Source organism: Lontra canadensis, unplaced genomic scaffold (genome assembly GCF_010015895.1).
Source record: "Lontra canadensis isolate GAN:19392208 unplaced genomic scaffold, GSC_riverotter_1.0 scaffold63, whole genome shotgun sequence".
In the NCBI taxonomy this organism is placed as follows: Eukaryota; Metazoa; Chordata; class Mammalia; order Carnivora; family Mustelidae; genus Lontra; species Lontra canadensis.
Genome location: NW_022631057.1, coordinates 2972010 through 2997694, shown reverse-complemented (window position 1 = coordinate 2997694; position 25685 = coordinate 2972010). Strand labels below are relative to the sequence as shown.

The 25685-nt window shown below is 53.4% G+C and overlaps 1 protein-coding gene across 1 annotated transcript in view; it reads right to left on the bottom strand.

Moving 5' to 3' along the window:
* The window catches only part of PLXNA2 (plexin A2), a 212267-nt gene that overhangs the window by 10285 nt on the left and 176297 nt on the right, over positions 1–25685 (bottom strand). Inside the window, exons 14-28 of the mRNA XM_032878124.1 lie at positions 22896–23013; positions 20767–20903; positions 19675–19842; positions 19436–19529; positions 14893–15132; positions 14126–14269; positions 13617–13851; positions 11013–11155; positions 10123–10391; positions 8103–8169; positions 7748–7894; positions 6954–7113; positions 6482–6585; positions 2478–2577; positions 1207–1397 (exon numbers count right to left, since the gene is read on the bottom strand). Coding sequence (XP_032734015.1) covers positions 1207–1397; positions 2478–2577; positions 6482–6585; positions 6954–7113; positions 7748–7894; positions 8103–8169; positions 10123–10391; positions 11013–11155; positions 13617–13851; positions 14126–14269; positions 14893–15132; positions 19436–19529; positions 19675–19842; positions 20767–20903; positions 22896–23013 — 2317 coding nt within the window. The remainder of the gene's footprint in view (positions 1–1206; positions 1398–2477; positions 2578–6481; positions 6586–6953; positions 7114–7747; positions 7895–8102; positions 8170–10122; positions 10392–11012; positions 11156–13616; positions 13852–14125; positions 14270–14892; positions 15133–19435; positions 19530–19674; positions 19843–20766; positions 20904–22895; positions 23014–25685) is intronic.

Below are 25685 nucleotides of genomic sequence, written 5' to 3'. Positions count from 1 at the left end.
GCAGATTCCTGGGAAGAATCTCTCCTCCAACCCACAGCCACATGCCCCATCTATGCCTGCGTCCGTGCCAGGCGGGAATGCGCTTGGGGTGTCTCCATAGACAGTGAGGGCTCTGAGCCCCGGCTGCCCATAGGGACTGGTGGGCTCGTGCTGGGAAAGGAAGGTGTCTGAAGACCGAGCTGGAGGACCACGAGCCTCCTGGCAGGGCTGCAGAGGGTCTTACTGAAAGGTGCAAAAAGGTTTGCCATACACGTGGCCTCGGTGCTGCAGGTGAAGGGTCCAAAGCCAAGAATACCCAGGCACAGACCCGACCCACAGGTCTCTGGAGGGTCTCTGGGCAGGGACAAAGCTGGGCCTGGGTCCCCCAGTTTACAGGTTCAAGGGACACCTCTGAAGGTTAGGAAAATGTCCAATCTTTTCTGGTGGCTCCCTTGGCCTCTTATTAGCATATTAGGAAAAGCAAAATTTGAGACATACGGTCTGAGGGTGTACTTCTATGTCCCTTTTGGGAGCGAGTCAGAGCTGTAACTTGGATGCCACTGTGGGAGAACTTCAGCAGCATTTTTGTGGGGTCAGTGGGGGAGAGTATTTGAAATCTGACCTGTGCTGGCAAATATGGGACATAGAATTGCCATACTTACAGGCAGATGTGTTCTCTGCTTGGGAAGCTGGAAGATAGCTTTAGATCCTAGCTTCTAGCACTGTGGCTACCTCCTCTCCATCAGCATTTGGGGGCCGATGGGATGGGAGTGGGAAGGGGGAGCCTTCTCTCTGATTACTGGCAGGGCCCAGCCTTTGTGTTGTCCCTCCCACTGTGGCCAGAAAGTGGGTGGAAAAGGCAGTGTTGGTGGGCGCTGGTCTATCTGTCCAGCTAACACCAATAAGAAAACCCCAATATTTTCCTCAAATGTGCAGGAACCCAGAGATGAGAGCAGCTCCTCGGAAGAGTAATGGTGGGCTTGAGGGGTGGGCCAGGGGCAATGATATTATTGCCCACAGTAATAATGATATTTTGCCAATGGGTAGAGAACAACAGCGGCCTGAACCTCTGGAAAGCCTGCTCTGGGACCTGGACCTGCTCGTCTGAATGGGTCCCCTTAAAGGACAGATTCCATGACACCCTTACGCTGGGGGTGGGGGGTGGAGGGTGGGCAGGACGTACCCCTCTGAGGAGCCCTCCCCGGGCTGAGCAGAGCAGAAGTTTACCTTGGTGGCCAGTAGCCGGGTCAAGTAGATCTCAGATACCATCTTGCTGCCTCGGTCACCCTCCTTCTGGTCCCCATGGTCATGGTTCTTCACCAGATGCCATACCTTAACCCCGCTCTCCAGGTCTGGGGTGATCATGGGGGCTCGAGACCGCAGGCTGTCGGGACTGCCTGTGTACCTGAAGGAGGAGTCTGAGGAGAAGGGGGCCGTGGAGGCTCATAAGACACTGATTTCACCATCCTTGCTTGTAGAATCCTTCTAGAATCTTTGCCCACCCACTGCACTCACTCAGAATAAACCAGTTTCCATTGGAAGGAGACCCCTGGGACCTCATATCTGGTGGGTTATTTGGGGATCCTTGGTTGGCATGAGGACAGAGGAGCCTAAAGCCTTTTTCTTTAGAAAGAAGATTTGGAAATTCTGTGAGCTGCAGAGAGCCTTAAGAATTTGTGAACCAGCCCCCCTCCCCCCGCATCCCCTGATACTTCCACAGCAAAGAATAATCAATAGGGAGAATGTCAGCCGAATACTTTCATAGGGGCTTTGATGAAAAATCTGGGTGCCAAGAAGCTGTGAGCTGTAATGGCCTCTCTTGGGAGTCTGTGGGTCCTTTTTACTTGTGGGCTAGGAGATGGACTTGCCTAAGCCATTTTTGGAAAACGTCTGGGCCCAGTCCTGAGGTGTCCTTTAGCCCAAAAACCTTACTGCATACACAGAAGCAGAAGAAATGGAGCAAGAGAGAGTGAAGCATCGTCTGGTATTACCCGGTGGGCACTGGGGGTCCCAGCAGCCCAAGGGATGGGTAGCTAGGATGCCCCATGTCCTGCCCCAGTTGGGACACTTTTGAGAGTAAAGGGGGACCGTTAATAACTCATCCAGAACAACAGGTACAAATGGGGACTGGCAAGTAGGAACCCCCTTTTGAGAGTAAAGGGGGACCGTTAATAACTCATCCAGAACAACAGGTACAAATGGGGACTGGCAAGTAGGAACCCCCATCCACGTGCCTCCTTGATTCTGGGCCCCTTGCACTCCTTCACCAGGTCGGCTGCCCAAGGAAGGGCGCACGGTGCACCCGTCCCTGCAGCTCTGGGGTCACAGCTGCACTGGCAGTGACTGCACTTGGGAGGAGGGGAAGCAGATGCACAAATGTCTTTGACTGGTGGAGGGCAACTGCAAGGGCTGCCTGCTGTTGTGAGGGATGGCGAGGGGCCCCAGGTAGGCCACGGAAGCTGCCCCTGAGCTGCCCAGGTTGCCTTCCTGGTCCTCACCGTATCTGCTGATAGATGTCCGGGAGATGCTGGCAGAGGCCGGGATGTTGTAGGACGAGGTCTGTTTGGGGACCAGGGCCACCACTGATCTGTCTGACACCTGAGAGGGTACGAAAGGTACAGTGTGGGTGAACCAGGAAACTGAATCGTCAAGTACTTCCAGAAGCTAATGACATAGATATGCGGTAGAGCACAAGGAGTTCAGGAATACTAAAACTAATATGGCTGCTGCTTGCCAATATGTCCAATATGGTAGTTATTGGCCACCTGTGCTGATCGCACACTTGAAATCCAGTCAGTCATAACGGAGATAACTACAGACTACTAACAATAACACGAACCACTATGCTATAAATGCATAATACACACTGGGTTTCCATGAGTTAGCATGGACAGAATAACACAAACTACCTCATTAATAACTTTTCTATTGGTTCCATGTTGAAATAATTACCTTAGAACCCACGAGGTTAGACAAAATATATTGTTAACACTAATTTCGTCAGTTTATTTTTACTTTTTAAATGTGGCTAGCCAACAAATTTCAAGTTACCCGTGTGACTTGCATCATCTTTTTACTGGACATCTGGGGCTTGGCCAAGCCTCCCTGCAACCTTGTGGGGTCGTACAATTATTCCCATTTTACAGGTGAGGAAACTGAAGCAAAGGGGGAGCGAAGTCATACAGAGACTACGTGGTACAGCCGATATTTGAAGCCAGGCCTGTCCAGACTCCAGAATACATGTTCTCCCCATTATATCTTAATTTGGGATTTTATTTCAAGTCACACTGGTCTGAAGCCCATTTTCCCTTTTGGCACGGATTTCTTTCTGGCCTGGATCCTATACTGCTCGGGCCACCTTGAGGAGTTTCACAAACAGGGTGGCTGCTCTCAGGGAGCCAGAGGGAAAGATGGCGCGTTCCCCTTCCTTCATGAGGTGCCCAGGCTCAGCACCCAGCCTGGAGGGAAAGGGCTGATAAATGAGGAGCCATATTGAAGACATTTGGGGCCATTTTGATTTAAGATTACCCTCCATCCAATAAAAATGGAGAATCCCCAGAATTGTGGCGATCCAATTAAACCCCTAACGCAGAGGGAATAAAACAGCTATAATAATGTTATGGGCCATAAAACATTCCTATTAAACCATTTTTTATTTTAACAATTTTTATGAACTTTATAAGTTTGATTTATAGCTGCACCAGTCGTAAAACCATCTTTCTGGGTCTTAAATTGTCAGTCCCTCTCTCCCACCAAAAAGGAATTAAATGTTGGGAAGTCCAACTATAAAGGAACATTAGTGCTAACGAGATTCCCTGATAGCCGGTTTTAGTAGTGGTGTTTAATTTTACCCTCCCTATAAATCTGCGGGAGCCCGGCAAGTTTTTTAACATCTCTTTGTTAATTAAGATTATGCAGATTTTCTCCTTTAGGGGTTTCCAGGACCTTTGACTTCAAGGAGGGTCACCAGGGGCAGTGCTTGGACTTGGTGGCAGAAAGTTGCAGGGCCCTGGGCTCCTGTGGGCGCCTGGAAGGGGCCCAGGCTCCAGCCCTTCTCAGCTGGGCGGTTCCCAGGGGTCCGCACCATCCTCCCAGCTCTGGAACTGAGCGGGGGACCTCTCCACCTCTGTCTTTCAGGAACTCTCCTTGCCACTGACAGCCTAAAAATGATACTCTGAAAGCCTGGCAGGGGCCCGGGAGGATACTCCCAGGAAGAATAGATTACATTCTGCATGTATGGTTTGCTGTCACCTGGAGGATTCACAAGGTGACTCGAATGACCACAGTTCAACCCAATTCCAGGTCTTGTCACTAAATGTCTCTCGTCTTCAGTCCTAGCCCTCCTTTCTCTTGACTGACAGGTGGTGCAAATATTCACCGTCCGGGCTGCCTGCTGGGTCTGACCTGGGCTCTGCCTCTTACTACATGACCTCAGAGAAGTCCGTTAACCCCTCCGCGTCTCTGTCTTCTCATTTGTCGCTGGGGATAATAATGGCATCTAGGTTTGTCGTGAGGCTCAAAGGAGTCGGAACACAGGAAGGCTGACGGCAGCAACCGGCCCCCAGTGGGCACTCAGGAAGTGCTGGTATCAGTGTTACTATGAGCATCATCGTCATCATCACGGTCCCCCCAAAGGGAAGCACAATGCCTGTTGTTCCTTGTCACTCAGGGCTGGCATGTGGGAAGTACCTTGCACCCGGGAAAGCTCAGTAAATATTTGAGGAATGAATGAATACGTGAATGAGAAATGACATTGGGGCATTGCAAGTGCTTTGTATGAGGAGCACTGTAAGAACAGAACATTCCATTCTGATTGGGAGCCTTAGGACGGACAGCCCAATAACAAGCGTTAGGGCATCACAGACACAAAAGAAAGGCCTCCCTCCTGCCCTTGAGAAACTTCTGATTCAAAGGCACAAGGCTAGTCTCTTTCGTGTTTGCTTCTTCAGCTCAGACTGGTTCATTCCAAGTGATCCCCAGGATGCTCTAAGGCCCTGTAAGGGGAGTGGGGTGGAGTGGACAGGAAGTGGCTCTAACACCCTGGGGGCAGTCTCCATCCTAGGGACCTCACCTGCTATTTCTAATTCTTCCCACCACCTTTGCAAGCCAGATGTCATCTTGCAAATGAAGAGCCCAAGAGGTTAAAGTTTGCAAGAGGTTAAAGTCATCCCACTGTTGAGTGGAGAAACGGGGCTTGAAATACGGCTTGCAAAGCCTTGAACCCTTCTCAGACACCACACTCCATCCACCTGGGGCTAGGTGCGGTCAGGGTTACAGCAGGTGAGGGGGATGGAGCCTGGAGAGGAGTGTTTCTGGGGCTGCCCCAGTGCCCCCCACCAGCTTCCTCTGTGCCTCGGAGCCTCCCTGCCAGCCCCGACGGCCTTCAGGACCCCCGTGGCCTGGTCCGTGGCAACTCAGTGCTGGCCAGTCCGGCCCGCCAGTCCCTCTGTCCCCACCCCTTGTGAGGCACCACGGAGGACCAGTGTTACTACTCAGGCAATCCCGTAGGGTCTTGCAGCCTGAGGCGCTTCTTCTGGTTGGTTTAATTTCCCTCGGTGTCTCTCATTTTCTGCTTCTATTTTAGTATTTTTCCCCAAATCCCAACCAGCCTACCTGTGCTTAATCTTACAGACAGCCCCAGCCGTGAGTAGTCACCATGGGAGGGAAGCGGGGATGGGAATGATCCCTCCTGGATTTTTTGTTCTTTTGCTGGAATTTTTTTTTTTTTTTACTATTAATTCATTCAGTGCATCTGCCAATGAGCTGAGCACTTTGTCTCCTGTACTGAATCTATTCCACACGACTTTATGGGGCGGGGATCCCTTGAGAAGGGAGAGAACTTGAGTAATTTCCCCAAAGACACCATCTAGTATGTGGCACAGTGCAAAAGTTCAAAACAAGTCGATCTCGTCCCCGGCTCTATGGCAGGTGAGTCGCAGAACCTGCGTCAGTAAGATGCTGAGGACAGAAAGCCACAGATCCCTATGGCTGGTGTCCTTACAGAGGACCTCACAAGATGCAATATTTCTGCAGACGTAGAGGTACACAGGAGAGAAACGCCTTGCCCTTCCCAGACCAGTTAAGTCAGTTTCTCGGGGTGGAGTCTGGGCACGCGTAAGTTTTGTTTTTTAAGATTTTATTTATTTATTTGACTGAGAGAGCACAAGTAGGCAGAGCAGTAGGCAGAGGGAGAGGAGGGGGAGAAGCAGGCTCCCCACTGAGCGCAGAGTTTGATGCGGGGCTCGATCCCAGAACCCTGGGATCATGACCTGAGCCAAAGACAGATGCTTTACTGGCTGAACCACCCAGGCGCCCCGCAGGCACTCATGTTTTTATTAAGTTTCCTAGTGATTTTAATGGGTAACCATGGCTGAGAATCTCCAATTTAGATTCTGAAGGAGGACAAAAGGGGTGATGGCTTCCGAGGGCCTAAGAGCAAACCCTGGAGTGAAGAGAACAGTCTGGGGGGTCAAAGGTTGTGGGGCAAAGCTCCCGCCCTCACCTGATAATGCATCAGTGTGTTGAGCCGCTTCCAGTCGCCCTCGATCTTAGTGGTGATGTCCTCATCTTGCAGCACGACCCGGGCAATCCGGCCTTGACGCCACTCTGGGTGGAGGGGGTGGTGCAGGTAGCAGCGTGAGCAGGCAGGGGTCTAGGAACCAGGGTTACCCAGTCCTGCCTCCTCTAGGGACCTGGCAACCCCAGCTCCAAGCTGATGCCACCCATAGCGTTTAGAGACATTATAGGCTCCATGGGGTCAAGACAGCTGTCGCGAAGTGTGGGCAGGCAGTGTCTCGGGAGAAGTACTTCCTGTGGTCCCTCATCTGGGCAGGACCTAGTCATGGCCCCAGGAGGGTCCTGGGCAGGATGGGGCTTCCCATTTTCTCACCCCATCCCATCCCACTGCCTAAATGCCCTCCTGGAAGCCACTTTTTGACTCTTTGCCCACCATACTCCAAGGCCGGGCCTCCTACCCAAGTCCATGTCAACCGCCCTCGGCCGCTGGGAGTAGGGCACGTTCTTATAGACGGCATCGAGGATCTTCTCCTTGACCTGTGTGATGGTGTCACAGTTTAACACCTTCACTGGGATCTCTGGACTGTTCTCATTGTCGGGGTTGACGCAGTTCAGGATCTACAAGGATGATAGAGCGGGAACAGGATGGGTGTTTAAGGGGCCACTTGAGGGAGAGGGAAAAAGGCCTTGGAATCCTCTTTCCAAGGCTTACCCCTCTTACAGGAGAAATGTCTGTGCCTCAGTTTGTCTTGCCTTCCTGCCATCTGCCAAATGACAACCTGAGTCATGCCTACCCTTCTCAAAGAATTGAGACTCTACTTTCTAGGTCCTGGTTGGCCAGGGGGAGACCGTCATCCTGGGACCAGGCATCCTAGGGGTTTGGAGATGGTTCCAGGTGTATCAGGGGCTGACCATCCGCTTCCCAAAGCCTCTATATTAGGAACTAGCAAATTCATCTTCTCCCCCATAATGCTAATTTCCCCATACCTAACAGAGGGTGGTCTGGCCCTGGCCTATCGTCTAGGGTAAACTGAGGCAGACAGAGATCTTTGGGCCCACTGAATGAGATGGGGAGGGGGAGCCAAGGCATGTCTGTCCCACTCCTAGAACACTTTGCATGGCCCTCAGACTTGATACCAGGCTGTTTCCCAGCCTCTTTGTTGACCACTGGGGTTGGCTTTGTGCTCTGATGGCAGAGCACCGAGCAGAGGCAGGAGGTCTGCCATGTCCCCTGAGTTCCGGGCCTTCTCACCAGGGTCTTGTACTCGATCTGCTGCCGGATGAGCTTGTCCTCGCTCAGGGAGTAGCGGGCCTCGCCCGTGATGGCGTCGATGGGGCCCTTCTCCATCTGCTGCTTGATGGCACAGTACAGCATGAAGAGTGGCTCCCCCGCACATTCCTGTGGGTACAGGCAGGGCATGGGCTGTGTGGGGCGGGGGGCACCTGACTCCTCTTCTCCCTCTCCTAGACCTGCCTTGCTCTGGAGCACCCCAGCCAGGCAGGTTGCTATTCCCGAAGGTTCCCCATGCAGCATTCAAAGCCGGCCTTGGCACAACAGCCCCTCGTCTTGCTCGCAATGCCAGGCCCTGGCTCACCCCCACTCTCACCTTCAGGAACTTGTGCAGGAGGAAGGCAAACCAGTTGGTCAGCATCTTCTCAGCCACAGACTCTGTCCTGGGGAGGAAGAAGGGATGTGAGGGGCAGTCCTTTATGGAGGGGTCTCAGAGAGCGGGGTCTGGCTCGTATGCATCATGGCCCAAATAGGGCATCAAAGGGCACAGGGCTGGGAGCCAGGACACCAGGGCCGGAAGTGTGACCTTGGGCCAGAGGCTTTTTCTTTCTGGGCCTCAATTCCCTGTGGAAATGGAGTGGTGCTCTGGGTCTACAGCTGAAGGTGCCAAGTGCCCCATTTCCACAGGGCTATCAATTCCTAGTTCTCCCTACTTCCTGCTGGCCTCAGGATGAAAAACAGAGTTTCTCTGTCCCCTTGGGATACCTTGCAGGCCTGAATACTCCACTTTCATACCCGGGAGGTCCCTGGTACATGCCGCTCTAACCTCTCAGAATCAGACTGCCTGGATTCCAATCCTGACTCTGCCACATACTGGCTGTGGGACCTTGGGCCAGTCATTTCACCCCTCTGGGTTCATTTTCCCCATCTCTTAATCGGGACAATGATAACAGTGTGTACCCCACAGGGCTGTTGTCAGACTTGGATGAGTTAACATATGTAAGGGGCAAAAATAGCACTGACCCCCAGTGAGCACGATTCCATGTCATTCCTGCTGTCCTGTGGGGTCGTGGATCCCAGCTGCTCAGGTGGAGAGCAGGGGGCACGAGTGTTTAGCAGACAGGGAATCTGCTTCTGCAACCACCAGCGCTCCCCAGCCCCGACCCTGGGCTGCAGATCTGGGGACTCAGGAAGGAACAAAGCCGCTATGACAGACCTTCAGTGACGGGGATGCCGAGGGGTGTTTTAAGACCCTGCACGTGGTGCAAATTATACCCTCTGGTTTCAGTAAATCCCAGGCATTTGCCAGGGCTGCTCAGCAGTCTGGGCCTGGGGGAGAGTGACAATGGCAGAAGAAATTGTAGCTTTGTTCCCGGGCCCCTCCCAGGACCCTCTCCAAGCATTGTGCCTGAGATTAGCTCTAATTTAAATACAACAGTTCTTAATGAGAGTTTCTAATGCTCAGATTGGCAGGATGGGGGCTCAGTACTCAGGAAACAAAGACATTCTTCCTCCCTCCTCACCCCACGTGGGTTCTGGAAGCCTGAGACCTCTTCCTAGGAACAGGCTAAGGAGGAGGGTGGAGAAATGGAGGGGGTGCCTTTGAACCCCTGGTGTCAGAGGCGCTCCAGAGCTCTGCTGGGCTCCCTGGGGCCTGTCCAGGGCAGGAGGGCTTGGGGAAGGGAGACCAAGGTCTCCAGCCCTGTCTCCTGCCAGGAAAATGGCAACTGGGGAGGAGGCATGTGGTTCCTGCTGGCGATTTGGGGCCTGGAAACTGGGTGCAGAAGGGAGAGGCTGCACAACTCTCTGGCCCGGACTGAGCACCAGAACCTTCTGTGATGGAGGAAGGGTTCTCTAAGTGCGCTGGCCAGTCTGGTGGCCAGCACATGGAGGCCGAGCCCTCAGCACGCGGCGAGCACAACACAAGAACTGAATGTTACGTTTTATCTCATTTTTGTTCATAGCCTCCTGTGGCCACCGTGTGGGACAGCGCGGCGCTAGTGGCACGCAGAGGGACAGACAGCGGGAGGCGTGTTGCTGCTGCCACTGCGTCCGTGAGGACGCTGAAGCAGAGGGGCCACGTCACAGGCTCGGGGGCACAGCGCTGGCTGGTGGCGGAGCTAGGCTTCAAGCCGAGCCCGAGCCTGGGCTCCTCCATGTCGCTTTGCCCCCGGGGCCCCCGGAGACCAGACTTGGCGCTGCGGGACGCGCGGACCCAGGCTGTCGTGTGCTGGGTACGGTCTGGGGGTGCGGAGCCCCTCTTGCTGCTCCAGAGACGCCCCGCGTGCGTGTGCCGGCCCCACCCCCGCCGCCCTCCTCCCCGCTTCCCCCTCCTCCCCTCCCCCCTCCTCCCCCCAACACCAGCCGCCCTCCCCGCCCCCCGCCGCGGGGCCCACCTCCGGAGCAGCAGCTTGGGGTGGTTCTTGTTCTCCAGGTTCTTCTCGATGAGGTCAGAGAGCAGCTGCTTGAGGACGTCGGTGGCGTACTCCAGGCGGCCCTGCAGGCCCGTCATGATGAGCGAGGCCACGTTGCCGCGGTCGCGCATGGAGAAGCTGCGCTGCAGCTCGAGCGTGCGGATGAAGGTGAGCAGGAACACCTTGTTGTTGATGAGCTGCGCGAAGAGCTTCAGGGCCTTCTCCACGTGCTGCTGCCCGTTCCCCTGGACCTGGGGTGGACGGGACGGGCGCGCCCTCAGAGGACAGCCTCGGCCTCCCCGACCTGAGAGGGCGGCCGGGCTCTCGAACTCGGGACGGGGTAGGAATGGCAGGTCACTGCAGTCTCCGCTCTGCTCCGCGCGCCCACCGGGGTGGGAGGCCTGGCTCGGGCAGAGCCCTCTGAGGGGATGCAGGCCGTCTGATTTTCCCCAGGATTCGGTAGGAGCTACTCCGTCAGACCTGCTTGGTTTACGAGTCTCCCTGTAATCCTCCCTGCCCTGATTTATTATCTTTAGTAAAACAAACCAACACATGAACAAACAAACCTCACAGAATCACGTCTCTCCGTAAGCCACCTTAAATCCATCTGAGAGTGCGGCAGAATCTTAGCTAATTAATTTAGTCATTAATTAAAAAAGTGACAATGAGCCTTCCCCTGGAATCATCCCAAAGAGCCTGCGTGCCCCCCTTGGCCGAGATCTGCCTGTTGTGGTGAAGCTGTTCCCAGCTGTTTGTCCTCATCATTCCTGACCTTCCTCGGAACTGCTGGGCCCCAGCTGCATTTCCCGGGATAGGACCCTCAGGCCCCACGCCCCCTGCCAGGATGAATCGGGGAGGGTGGCAGGGATTACCTCCAGCTCCCGCAGCACGGGATGGTCCTCGATGCCAGGGAACAGGACTCTCATAGCGTAGGTGCGGTAATCCAGGTAGGGGATGCCCGAGCGGTCCAAGTCGCTGGTCAGCTCATTGATGTCAGTCTGGAGCTCAGCAAAGGCTATGAAAGTGGAGGGAGATGAGGAGGCTCAGGAGGGCACCCGCACAGGGAAGGGGCAAGGCAGGAGAAGATGTTTGTGAAGGAGGGGCGGGCCTGTGGTGTACAGACAGGAAGGGTTGTATTAGGGATGTTTCCAGAAGGGGTGAGCTATCTCCAGGCCTCCTTTCTTAGGTGGGCATGTGGGCCATTTCTAGGTTATTTCCCCTTCTGTGCTGGTGCATCATTTTGACGTGTCTTTCTAGGTATTGCAAGTGTAGTTAAAACAAAGGAAAGGGAAGAATACTATGATTTGGGTCATGCATGGGCTGCAGGTCCCAGAAACAGCTGAGAGGCAGTAGCCAGGGGGAGGAAGCAAAGACAAGAATAGGCAGCTTTGCTCCTGGGTTTTGTTTTTTTTTTTTTCCCTCCAAGCAAGAGAATAAACCAAGATGCGAAAACCCTGGGCAATGATGAACATGAAAACCACCATGAGCTACCACCTCATACCCATTAGGATGTATATTACAGAAAAACGGAGGAGCTCCTGGGTGGCTCAGGTGAGGAGGCATCTGACTCTTGGTCATGATCTCAGGTTCCTGAGACTGAGCCCCGAGTTGGGCTCTGTGCTCAGCGGGGAGCCTGCTGGAGTTTCTCTCTCTCCTTCTGCCTCTTCCCCAGTCATGCTCGCGTGCTGTCTCTCTCTCTCTCTCTCAAAATAAATAAATAACATTTTTTAAAAAAGAAAAATGGAAAACAAGTACTGGAGAGGGTGTGGAAACATGGGAACCTTTGTGCATTGCTGGTGGGAATGTATATTGGTACAGTTGCTCTGGAAACCAAATTTGGTGGCTCCTCGAAGACAAACAGAGTCACTATAGGACCCAACAACTCCACTCCTAGGTATCTACCCAAGAGACCCGAAAGCAAGGACTTAGATATTTGTATACTCATGTTCATAGCAAGGTTATTCATGCTACTGAAAGGTGGAGACAGCCCAAAGGTCCAAGGGCAGATAAATGAATAAAAAACAGGTGGCACATATATTCAATGGAACACTACTTAGCCTTTAAAAGGAAGGAGATTCTGCTGCGTGAAGCTCTAAAATGCAGAGTGAAGTAAACCAGACGCAGAACAACACATACTGTAGGATTCCATCTACAGGAGGTTCCCAGAGTAATCAGATCACAGAGACAGAGAGCAGAATGGTGGATGCCAGCCGCTGCTGGGGAGGGGAGGTGGGGGTTTTTGGTTTAATGATTACAGAGTTTCAGCTGGGGAGGGTGAGAAAGTTCTGGACATGGAGGGTGGGGATGATTGCACAACAGTGTGAATGTACTTAATGCTACTGAGTTGGGGGAAGGAAGAGCCCTGGGGTGTAGAGACAGCAAGGGCTAAAAAAGGTAAATTTTATGTTTTGTATATTTTAACACACACACACGCACACATAGTGTGTGCTAAGGGAACACTAAGAACACCAAACCCAGCCTCGGGTCACATCCCTCTGGTGGCAGGCCTGGCTCCAGGATGCCCCTGTCCCCTCTCCTCCCCTGCCCCGCCACCAACAGAAGCCTTTGCCCACCTGTCCCCCACTCAGCGCTTCGTTTTGTTCCAGCAGAGGCCTTGTCTCTGATCCTGACATTGGCAGCAAAAGGAAGAATGTTTTGATTCCTTATTGAAATGTTTACTCAGAGAACCGGCTGGGTCCTCAGCCTGCGGGGTGCCTGGGATACTTGTCACCTCGAGGCTGTGGTTGCGTGGGAGACAGAAGAAAACATTCTCTACTCCGGGGCCAAGGACGTCTGTGGCCAAGGACGCCAGCAAATGGCGGCCTTTGGCGCACTCAGCCTACGGCACTGGTGGGAAACTAGCCCTGCGGGAAGGGCTGAGGCCAGAGGCAGGTGGGAGCTCCCTGCCCTTCCTGCTGCTGTTTCCACATGCTCCCAGGGCAGCAACACAAGACCCAGGAACTAGACTCCCATTTGGGGGGGTTCTATAGGGTCTGAGAGGGCCAAGCCTAGGAGGCTCCGACTGTGGGGAAATGGAGGACCTGAAAAGGAGAGAAAGGGGGCCAGCTTGGGAGTGAGTCAGGGCACAGGAAGGACTAGAACAAGAGGAGCAGGCCTGGGCACTCGCCAGGGCATTCGTTTTTTTAGAAGGGTGGGGTGGAGGGAAAGGGAGAGAGAGAGAATCTCAAGCAGGCTCCATGCCCTGTGCAGAGCCCAACATGGGGCTCAATCCCACCACCCTGAGATCACGACCTGAGCTGAAATCAAGAGTGGGACACTTAACTGACTGAGCCGCCCAGGTGCCCCCAGGGTCATTCTTAATAGGCTATCTCTGGCGCTAAAGGCAAAGGGAGTTTCTGGGCAAGCAGAGGCTTAGGGTGGGAGGCACGACAATAGAGAGGAATTGTCTAAAGGGAGGAGGTAGTAAGACTGGTGAAGAGAAATGGGGCAGGAAGCGAGGCGGTGCCTCCACTTACCTTCCTTACACTCAAGGGCCACGCGGGACTCCAGGTTGTCCATCTGCATCTGGAGCCTCTTGAGAGTGAGGTCGTTTTCCCGAGACTTCCGCTTATAGGCAATGAGGACGATGATGACGATGATGAGGAGGAGGCTGCCGCCCGCCGCGATGCTGACAATGGCTGGCAGGGTCAGCAAGCTGTCTGAGATGACACTCACCGAGCCAGGAGAGAACACCATCCCGCCCACGTGAACCTGTGCATTGCACACACGCAGACGCTGTAGAGCCCTGGCATGCCATCGCATCCTTATGTTTCAGAGAGGGCATGAAAGACCACAACCACACAATACAGACTCAGACATGGAACAACTTCCTGTTTATTACCTGCCTGTCGTTTCTCGTGTCCTCAACTCCTACCCATTTCAATGCAGAACATGGTGACGAGGTGTTAGGAAGAAGCCTTACTTTAGGACAGATCACGCATGCACGGTGGGGAGAGGAGGAAGTCACGAAAGGGAGTTCACTCACCATGACTTTGTGCTGCCCTGTGAGGTTGGGAGGCTCGCAGAGGAGCTGTGTCTCGGACACGGTGACAGCACACGGGGTCTCCCCGATCAGCACTGTGTAGTTGAGTTTGGCGCCTCCAGAGGCGGGAGGGCAGAGGTTTTTGCCCTGTAGATAACAGTAATCTTAACGGAAATAATTGACACTTGCGTGCAGAAGCTAATCGCCTATTACAAGAGAGATTAAAGAGGTGGGGGAAGGGCAGCCATGCAAAAGCCAATAGATGGCTCCCGGGAAGTTTTTGGAGAAAACGTTAAACAGCCGCAATTTAGAGAGCCAAAGGGAAAATATGGGGAGGAGAGAAAGAAAGGCAGGAAAAGAGGGGAAGAAGACAGGAAGGGGAGACCTCCAATGGATAAGGGCAGGCAGGATATAAATAAAAGTAACAAAATCCATGGACAGATCGTACCAAGGAACCATGACCTCTTGAAATGTACATGGGGGTTATGGTGGCCAGGGAAGTGGGTGATAAAAGGAAATGTCTACTTCGGATGTGCTACAGAACCCTGGGGTCCCGAAGCTCACGAGATCAAACAGAAATATTGGAAAGGGTCTCTTGAGAATCCCAGTTGCAAGATCTTTCGCCGGGTGAGTCCGTATCTATAAACAAGGCCCCTTTGCAGGGAGCTGGCAATTCCGCAAGTCCACAAAGGAGAATGGGAAGGGCCCGGGGTTGGGGGGTAGGGTGTCGCCATCACTGTGCAGAGCAGGCTATACTCTGCACATCCTACCTTCAGAATGATGGGGGATCCCGGCTTTTGATCCAAGACTCCAGTAGGGCTGAGCAGTTCAAAGGTTGGGTTGGGGTAGTAGATGAACTTCGTGTCGTTGTAGATGAGCAGGGACTGGACGTTGTTGAAGACGAATCCAAATTCATCAGGCCGCTCCACGGCGTCCAGGCCGGGCCGGTAGTCCGTGGTCAGAGAGGGCGCCAGACAGGTCAGGGTGGTGGTGTTCACGACTTTGCATACCTAGGAGGCCCAGAGCACAACACTGAAATGCAGACTGTGTGTATGTGGGGGTGTGTGTCATGCTACTGCCTCCCACCCTGCTTGCTTTGGCCCATCACCACTGTGTTCCTTGGTTATCTTCATGAGATGGTGATCCCCTTGAGAAAAGTGGCTGTGAAACATTTTTTTGGGGGGGGGATGCATTTTAACGTCATTCATTCATTCATTCATTCATTCACCAACGCTGTTTGAGCGCCTAGTCTGTGCCACGCACTGTGCTAGGAGCTGGGGCCATCTAGCGACAGCGTCACCGTCTGCAGGGGGAGACAAAGGACTGAACATACTTTATCATACAGTCCTGGCAGGGGGCCTGGTATGCAGAAGGGGCTGGAGCCCTGTTAAATGCATGAATGGGTGTGAGAAACGCCCTGGTGGGCAAGGACCAGGTAGGGTAGCAGGGTGTGTGTGTGCATGTGCGTGCGCGCGTGTGTGAGCATGCATGGCCATGGGCTGTAGATAATTCAGGGATGCTTGGAAGAAATGAGTGTAATGTAATCCAAAGAATGAGTGGGACCCACCTAGACAAGGAAAGGGTGGGGAGTGGGGAACGAGTCCCAGGCGGAGGGGACAGCAGCACAGGCTTAGGGTTGAGGGAGCGTGGAGCGATTGAGGACAAAGCAGGACAGAAGCAGTGTAAGGTGTGTGTGTGTATGTGTGTGTGTGTGTTGGGGAGCAGGAAGGAGCATGAGATGAGCCCTCTGCCAGCACCCAGTATGTATTGAATTAATGTTTATTAAGTACACTGATGAATAAAAAGAATTCTTCAAATCTGTGAATGTTCTTTTCAGGCTCTCTCTCTTCTGCTCCCTCACTTTGCACAAGGGAACAGCCACGGTACTGATACTGAGTTGATGATGTCCTTTCTGGGTGGGCCCTGGGGTCCCTACGAGAACTCTAGCTGCTGGCCCTGCTTGGCAGGGGTCGCGCCGCTCCCTCCTCTGGCGGTTTAATTCCGGGGCTGCCCAAGGCAGCGGCCAGCCCCAAGGAACCACCACAGGACCCCGTGTGGCCTACAGACAAAACCTGGCCTCCCACCCCTTCTCCTCCTGGCTTGTGCTCAGCGCGCCCCGGTTTGGGCTTCGGGCGTCCCGGCTATAGCCAAGGGCATCTGGGAGATCTCGGCTGCACAAGTACACGCTGTCCTGGCAGGTCCACACATGCTGTGAGTCTGGCCAACAGACACACACGCATGGGCTTCGTGTTCTGAAAACAGGACCGCGTGTGAAGCTGCAGAAACGCTGACAGTGATTATGTCGGAGCTCCAAGTCCAAGTATCAACCCCCGCGCTCCAGAGGGAGGGGAGGAGTTTCATCAGACCCGCTCACTGAGGGCCTCATGCCCTGCTGGAGGGCAGGGCCTGCTCCCACCCTTCCCGCACAAACTGCCGCTGTCCCGTATGAGACGGACGGTCCCTTGGTGTTCCAGCTGGGGACGCCCTGGCACGAGGAACACGGTGCGGGGGTGGGGGAGCTGTCAAGCGGGCAGAGCTGGGCCGGCGAGTCTCGGACCCTGCGCTCTGCGGCCAGTACTCTTCCCTCCGCTGCCCCATCTCCATCCGAAGGCCTCCCAGCACCCCGGACCGGGCTCCTCTCTGAATAAGCAAATCACTCCCGAACAAGCGGCCTCTGTTTGCTTCCTGCCGCCCGCCCGGTGCTGCATTGGCACTTTGTTTGCCAAACATTCCTTGGGGTTTTGTGGCCTTGGCTTTGGCCCTTCTCGCTTCTCACCGGGGCTGCTTCAAACTCCAGAGGCAAGAGGAAGCCCCAGGAGGCTGAGGATGACCTGGTGCCCAGGCAGGCCCCAGGGAGGGGGGGCGGGCAGAGTGCTGCTTTCCCACCACTCCTCACCGAGGCAGAGGCCGAGTTTATGAGCTTCCCAGGTGTAGACCCAGGCTTGATGAAAACTGCACACCAGGCCTCTCCTCCAGGCACTCTGGCCTGCAGACCCCAGGCAGGTCACGACTGAGCCCAGCTCTCCACAGGGAGGAATTATTATTATGTAGCTCCTCGAAATACGGAGGGCGTGGGGGGAGGTGGGGGGTGGCTGGGGGAATCGCTTGGGACATTCCTGCCCTGGGGCTGCAAGAGTACCCTGGTGAGGGGAGGGGACACTCAGGACCTGTCTTTCCACATGGAGGTCAGGTACAAGCAGGCCTTCCCAGACCAGTGTTCTCTTCTGGTGGCTTCCCGAGAATGGAGGCTGCAGGCCTTAGAGGTTAACCTTGTTGGTCACATACTTACTCTTTACTACATTAACCATGTCTTTTACTTTCTGTATTTCTGATGCTGTGACATCTGGGGCCTACTGACTGGGAGGACCTCCCCTCCCAGGGCCAGCCAGCACCTAGAGACAGCAAACAACTTGTCCGCCAGCCAGAGCAAGCTGTTCTAATGCGACCTGATCAATCCCGAGCCCACCCCCCACACACACCTCCTTTCACACGCTCTGAGCAGCTCTCCACCGTGTCTGACCACACCAGGCCAAGTACTGGGCAGCTGGGGACAGCCCCTGCACCCCAGAGCCCTCGACCATGATTCAGACTGGGCGATCCTAAACCCGCTCACCTTGCCTGGTCGGTTCCTTCCCGCAGGAGTGATAATAAAGGCACCTGCCACAGCGCCTTTCTCTCCTTCTGCTTCTACACCCCCCTGGCGCTTCCCACGTGGCCCCCTGTGGCATGGCAGGCCCCCTTCCCTGTGGCTCTGTGAGTACAACAAACCGTCTTTCTGACAGCAGTTGTCTCCTGTTCTGTCGGCCCTGTCACATCTGAGTCATAATAAAACCTATGCTTTAAAACACATACCCAATTGGTGTGGGGCTTTCATCTTTGCTGAGTTCAAGTGCATTGTTCCCATCACCACCCCTCACCTTCCTTCCTTCCTTCCACTTAGGACTTGGAGTTTGACAAGGTGGTCTGGGAGCTACTGGGAGCTACTGGCCTTGGTAGTGGAAGTGGAGTGGAGGCACAGGCTCTTTCACTCATGGATCAGACTCTCCATGTGGGATAAGGAGCCCTGTGCTCTCCTGGCCCACAGAGCTGTGACTGTGGCAGCTACTAACGGTGTGACACAGGTGTTCCCACATGTCTGCCACAAGGGAATGTCATAACCAAATCACCAGCACCTCACCTGCTCTAGTAGCAAAGAGCCCAGCTTTTGGGGATCCTGCTGGCCCTGCTACCAGCTACCGTCCCGGTTGGGGCGAAGCCATTACTCCTTTCTGGCCTTCATTTCCGAAGCTGGACAATGAAGGGAGGTGGACCAGAGGATCCCTGTAACCTTTTCAGATATAGCCTTCAAAGACTGTGCATTTTATGCCTTTCAGCACTTCCTAGGGAAGCTTCTAGCATGCTGGAATCCTGTCAGGGATGAGAGGATAGATAACACCATCTTTCCCATCTCCATCACAGCCTACTCAATCCTCTGAGGTCAGAGCAGTAATAATAGCAATTATATGACAAATGGCCATAATAGCACCTCCTGGACTATTATTATAAATACAATCGTGTTTCAGAAAATATTGGCTAACAAGACTGAGATGAAGCCTCTAGAACAAACTAAAACAAAAAAAAATTGATAACGCCATCTCAGACATTCTGCTTTTATGATCAAGAACTTCTTTTTAAAAAAATCACAAAAATCCATTGTGAAAAAAATTAAGTGAGATGGCTCAGCACAGGAGAGTAAAGTCAAATGTTGGATCGGCCACCTTAGCCACAGGGGTAGAGGAAGCCACGTGCAGTGACGAAGGTTTGTCCTCCACCCACCCGGAGCCCGCCAGGGGCTGTGTGTTACAGAGCTGTGCGGAGAGTCTTATCATTAGCATTTACAGACAGAGAACAGAGGATCACAGAGCTTAAATGACCGGATCACGGTTGTACGACTAAGAAATGGCAGTGCCCCACTTCCAATTCAGAAGCGCCTGATTCTGGAGGCAGAATTTCTTCACCCTTCCACACTGCTCCTTATCGGACCTCCAACTGAACACGGCATTCAAAACTGCAGCCCTTTCACCTTTTCTCGCAAGCTCAGAAGCCTGTGCATTTATACACTCATCGACCGCCTTCCAACGAGAAATGATTATACGGTCATTGTAAGAGTCACTGTAAGGTTTGGGTGTTTGGGGCCCTGATTCCGGGCTCGGGGTCTTGAACTAACTTTCTTCCTCGGTTGGTGGATACTCCCGGGCTAACACGGACCCCAGCACATCACAAACGTGGACACAGGACTGTTATGGAGGGCCAGGCAGACTAGGGGGTACTCACATTGACAGATTCCTTGCCGTTGAACTTGACTCGGACCCGTGGCTCCTGAATGACATCTAGGTTGAAGCCTGTGATAGTCAGGGGTGTGTGGCCACTGGGAACAAGCAGAGAGGCTGGGTCAGGTTCAGAGTCCCCTCAAACTGTGAGCCACCACCACCCCTGGGTCCCCTCCCAAGTCACACCTGGCCGAAGGGGTTATGTCAGGTCAGCCAGGTGCCTCCCTCCCACCTCTGCCTCACCTGGCAATGCTCCACTCGGGCTCAATGCGCTGCACCCGGGGGTCGTCTATGTACTCGAACTGCAGGTTGTTATCCACGTGGGCTCGGTCAACACTCACGGAAACGGGGACGGGGCCCAGTCCATTGGATGATGGGGGTGAGACGCACACAATCTCGTTCATTGACCGCCTGACAGGGAGACAGCAGGATGGTGGTGAAGAAAGGCCTGGGCAACGGGGAGAGCTCTCTGGCTTCTTCTTGGATCTTCTTCGGTCTGAGGGTACGGGTAGCCCCGAAGTGTTCTGTTCTTTCCTACTCTACACAATGAAACAGACCCCTTGCCTGTGTATATGGGTCCCTCTTTAACCGGAGCTCCACCTCTGGTTGGAATAGGGAGGGAACAAATTAGAGAGGGGGATTACAGAATGTGGGGCAGGGGCAGGGCTTCATGGGCTCTGGGGGAATCTTTTCTGGGTTTTTCTAGAATAGACTAGGTAACCAGGACTTAAGAGTCTGGTCAGTCATTTAATAAAAATTTACTGAGCACCTACTACGCAGAGAAGGGAATGCACAGTCCTTGCCCGTAGGGGGTTTCCAATCTGAGGAGAAGATAATCCTGAGGCATGCTGGGCTCTCACCCATGGGTTCTGTCAGGATGCTCTCAGGCATCTGCATATCCCCAGGGCTTTATTGGTGGATCCAGTGAATAGCAGGTGTTCCGGTTTTTATGCACAAGAGATGTCCCAAGGATGAGTGTGTGCGCTTGCGGAAGACTGAGGCCATGCAGCCTCCATGTCTCTCAAGGTCCCAGAGTGGGGACCTCATCAGTGCCCAGTCCCCATGATGACCGAAGAGTTTCTGGGATTTCCTCCCCAGCAGTTCTCAGGGCCCTCATCCTCATTATTTTTAGAAGTGTCTTGGTGGGTTCACGAGTGGTACATATTGCTATAAACTGAGTAGCATGTATTTGGCACAGGGACGGGAATGGTGTTTGGACCCAGACTGTCTGCGCCGTGGAAGCAATGGGGCGGGCACCTGTGTGAACACGCCCAGAGCAGGTGTGCACATGCCTCACATGTCCAGCCGTCTAGGGCTCCTGTGAGTCCATCTTACCCATAGAACTCGCAGGTCTGGTTGCCCAGGTACACAGCCACACTGCTGCCAGCCCCGAGGTGATGGCCCACGATGGTCACCATGGTGCCTCCCGATTCTGGTCCTCGGATGGGGCTGAGTGACAGCACAGAAGGGTTCTTTGGAAAGAAGCAGAGAAACGGTCACAGCTCAGGTTTTGCCCAAAGTGACAGACCCAGGCTAGACGTAAGGACCAAAGGAGGGACGGTGTCTGTGCTCTGGGTACAGGTACTTTTCCTGCCTTTTCTAATCTCTTCTCCTGGAGCTGAGACTGTGTCCAAAAAGAGGCTCTGGCATGTCCAAGGAAGGCAGAAGCACCGCGTTTTAGAATTAATTAACTCCCTGGGGAATCCTGTGCTCATAACACTGATGGGAAGGCAGAGGTAACACAGACTAATCTATCAATTAGTTTACAAATTGAGAGCAATTTGAAAATGCTTCTCTATCTAGAGCCTGTACTGATTTTTTTGGCACAAAATCGATAAGACTGAATAAAGCATCCTTGTCTAGATTGGGCCACCAAGGAGCTCAAGTCCTCCATTAATGGCCCACACATGTGTCCTGTCCCCTCTGAAGCACATGAGGGGCACCGCAGGGGACCTGGTGCACAGAGCTGTCTGTGAACGCTTGACATGGCTTCTCCAACCTTCATCAGGAGGATGGCCCGTCAGTGCCCAGGACTTTCTAGTAAACTCACTAACCTGTAAAATTGAATCTGAAGCTTGAAAGAAATGTCATCTGGTCTCTAGTGCATCAGGCAGCTGACCTGAATCAGAGAGAAATTGCTCCTGCCTGGGGGATAGGGGAGTGGAGTGGAAAGTGCATTTAACTGAGCAACTACGCCTGCACTAGCCTTTTGCTGTCCATGGCCCTGCAGCAAGTCTCTGGATCATTCTGGGTTTTTGTTTGTACCCATGTCAAGAGGGGTGTGGGCTCAATGATCTCTAAGGCTCCTCCCAGCTGGGACAGTCTATCGTTCTGTCTCCACCTGAGACCCTGTCTGTCCTGTGTTGGAGACGGGGTAGGCTGCTGTGCTCTCCAACCCGAGAAAAAGACCATAGGCTAAAAAGGGCAGAGATGCCAAGATAAGAAGGCAGAGCCTGGAAAACCTAGAGCAAGTGGTAAAATGTTTTAGAGAGAATAACATTTTGTGGTCTAATGATTTTTCAAAACTCTTAGCAAGGCTGGTTTGACCCCTTGGCTGGCGTTAACACTTCTTAATGAATGACTCAATGTGGTGATATAGATAAGGGTCAGAGGAGGGACTCTGGGGCCGGAGAGGCAAGTTACTGGTTCTGTGGGAAGATCCCCAGAAGCACACTATTTTTTTTTTAATTTAAAGATTTTTATTTATTTATTTGATAAAGAGAGATCACGAGTAGGCAGAGAGGCAGGCAGAGAGAGAGGGGGAAGCAGGCTCCCCGCTGAGCAGAGAGCCTGATGCGGGACTCGATCCCAGGACCCTGAGATCATGACCCGAGCCGAAGGCAAAGGCTTAACCCATTGAGCCACCCAGGCGCCCCCAGAAGCACATTATTGATTCAGAAAGAAGATCTGGCCGGCCTTAAGGAAAGCCTTCGTGATTCTACTGCCCGCCACCTGAGTGCGAGGAGACGTTTTCAGGCGTGAGAATGGGGAGAATGTGCGTATGTGCGTGTGACCCCCCAACACACAGAGCAACTCACGAGCACACCCCGATCCCGTGGGCCTGCCGCAGACACACGTCCCCATGGGATCTGAAGTGACTTTTCTAAACTCCTACTTACAATATCCTTGGCAGAAAACAAAGCATGTGGATAAATATAGACCTTTTTAATTAGGTCCCTCAGGCAATCTGTCCTCATTAGGCTGGAATGAGACTAAGATATCACACTGGGGGGACAAGGGGAAGCCTCTCCCTGCCCTATGGGTAGGATCCACTTTCTAAGAAAGGCCTGATTTTGCCTTATTTAGCACTCCGACCTGTGGCTCTCTGGGACTCTAACAGCATTGTTAGTCACACATCCATCCTACCCCTGATTTTGGAGGGGGGTGTGGGACTTTCCCGAGAAGTCTGGAGCAGACGCGTGCCTCTGCTGGGAGCTCAGCCCTGTGGAGGACCCAACACTCACCACAAAGGTGTACTGTTGATGGGACTTGGTCATGAACTCTGGCTTACACTCGCCAATGCACAGGCGCACAGGCCCGGACGTGGTTCCCACGAGGGCATGGCCCATCTCACAGACGATCCTGAGGAGAGAGCAACGCTTCCCGTAAGAGGCTTGGCCAGAACTGTCCTCCCAGCCTGCAGTGCTCACTCCCATCCCGTTGGAGGACTCTTCACGCCCTTGCACTAGGGCTATACCAAGACTCAGCTTGCTCACTCCTCTAGCTGTGTGACCCCGGGGAAAGTGCTTTCCCTCTCTAGGCTTCAGCCTCTCACCTGTACAGTGAGAGACTGAATGAGATCACCTCCAAAGCCCGGTGCGCCCCCAGACACTACGTTGCCTAATTCTCTGAATAACCCTATCTTCCCAGTGCTGAGTGTAGGACCTAGCGCTGGGCAGCTACCCAGTCTTTGTCGAATAAAACCCAACGTCCGACCTAGGGCAGAGAGACCTAGGGCAGGTGATTTAGTTAGTGTTCTTTCCTGTGTGACAAACCAAAGTCGCAACTCTCCCAAAAGGAGGGAGGGAGGGCCTATTTGTCAAGCTGATTCCATTGTGGTTTGTTTCCTAAGGTGAGTTTTAAAAAGGGAACAGATAATCTGGTGAGAGAGTGAGTGCCCCAAATGGGAGCCCCCAGCCAAGGGGAGGAGGGGAATCCTGCGGCAGCCGGCGAGGAGGTGGGTAGTGGATGAGTTCATTAGGACAGCATCCGACATTGGACTCCCACTTAATCAAGGTCTGCGTGCACTATGCTGGTGGGCGAGGCAGTGAGCCCGCCGTGGGGCTGGAAGTCACGTCCCACATTAAGAGGCTGGGTCGCTGGAGGGAAGAGGGGATGCGGCAGAGTTCTCTCTCATGAAGCGAGGGATCGATAACCCCCTGTGATGACTTCCCTGGTGCCTGAGATCAGTTACAGCAAGCACATTTAGACACTGGTTGCCTTGGCCACAGCAGCCTTCTCGAAACGGTGGGCAGCTGGAGGATGGGGGAGAGACCGAGGAAATCAGGTTCTTGGGGGTTCCTCTTGCCTGGAATTAGGAGGCATGGGGTGGGTGGGAAAGGGCCCCAACAGGCTCAGCAAAAAAAAAGAAGCTAGGGACAGAAGAAAGGGCTCTGCTTTTCCTCCCAGAACCGTATGAGAGTTCCCAGGAGCCCGGTGCCCCTGGCAAGTCTGCTCAGTGGGAAGCCAGGAAAACAGAGCCAGGCACACTAATCCCAAGCATTACCCTGGCACTGCGGGGAAGGTCGGTGTTTAACCAGCCACTGCTTATCTCCCCAGCTTCTCCAGGAAGGAAGGTAACTAAACAGAGATTTCATTTCGATGTAATAAAGCTTGCATTAAACAAATACACTGCATGCTCGCACACACGGCATGCCACGCCGATCTCCACCTCCTTCATAACAGTTAATCCCAAATAAGTACTTTAACTCCTGGTGAATATTGACTTAACATGCAATATCTGTCTTATTACGTTTAGCATATTAGATTCAACAAGAAAGTACTGAATGCACATGGAAGGATACTCTCCCTTCCCTTTCTCTGTGAATAAATAAATTAATTATGAACCCAGAGAGAAGACAATTGTGATGATCCATTAGTATTTTACACATAACTGTCCTCTTAAACCTCATTAGCAGAGCATTCGAGAAGCTTAATTTAAGGTACCACATGTGGTTATTTTCATGCTGCTACCTGCTTGGAGTCACAAATCTCTCATCCTATTTCCTGGGCCCTAGTGCCTGCCCCTGGTGCAGGGTCCCCGCCAGCCTGCAAACCATCCCCTGTGCTCTCATGGGGCTTGACAGGAGACTCTGTCATCTACTGCAGGGGAAGAGGAAGACACATAAGAGGGGGAGCACATAAATCTCTCTCCCTCTCTTCTAACCAGGGCCCTCTCGTCCCTTACTCGCTCTTCCCCTACTCTGTGCTCGAGTCATCCTCCAGAAGAAAGGAGGAGGAAATCATGGCAGGTTTGACGTCCTGGAGAGAGGAAATAGGAGAACATGTGAAAGTCCGGGGCATGTTTTTTCTTCCTTGGTCCCAAGGGTCCATCTAGAAGAGGACAAAACCTTGAAGGGACTGTTCAGCTGTCTCCGTAGGGAGTTAACAAGGGGCTGGAGCCATTTGGCACACTGTCTTTTCTAGAACATTTTCTCACTCAGGGCTCATGTCCCAAGAGATAAGCTTCTCATATGAAGGACCTGGGAGAAGAGGGATGGATGGGAGCCAAGTGACGGTCATTGGCTCTGAAGGCCCCACCTGGGAGGGCATGACGCAGGCACAGGGGCTGGGCTGCGGCGAGGTGTATGCCCTCCCTGCCTCCGCACTGCACTTGACACTTTTCCCCACCTCCTCTCCCCGAGGTTAATTTCATCCCGCTGTGGGGAGTGGGCAGTGGGCAGCTGTGGGCCGTAGGAGAAGGTCTGGGCTGGAAGGGAAGTACTGGGTGAGAATCCTAAGGAGTCAGCATGCAGAAGAACCCCAATGGCCTCTAACCCTTCTTTCATTCCTGGGATGCGATGCTTGTGCCGAAGGATGGAGGGGCATCCTTGAGTGCATCTGTCATAGGCATATGTTCTTGGAGCCCAGGGAGAGAGGAAGGTAAAGGAAGAAGCAAGGGTAGCTGCAGGGAGTAGAAAGGCTTATATGGAGGAGTGAGGGTTGGGACAAAACAGATTCAGGACAGTAATAAGAGTAAGAGTGACAATTTATGGAGCTGTGATTGGGGCAGGCACTGCCCAAGACAGGGTCTC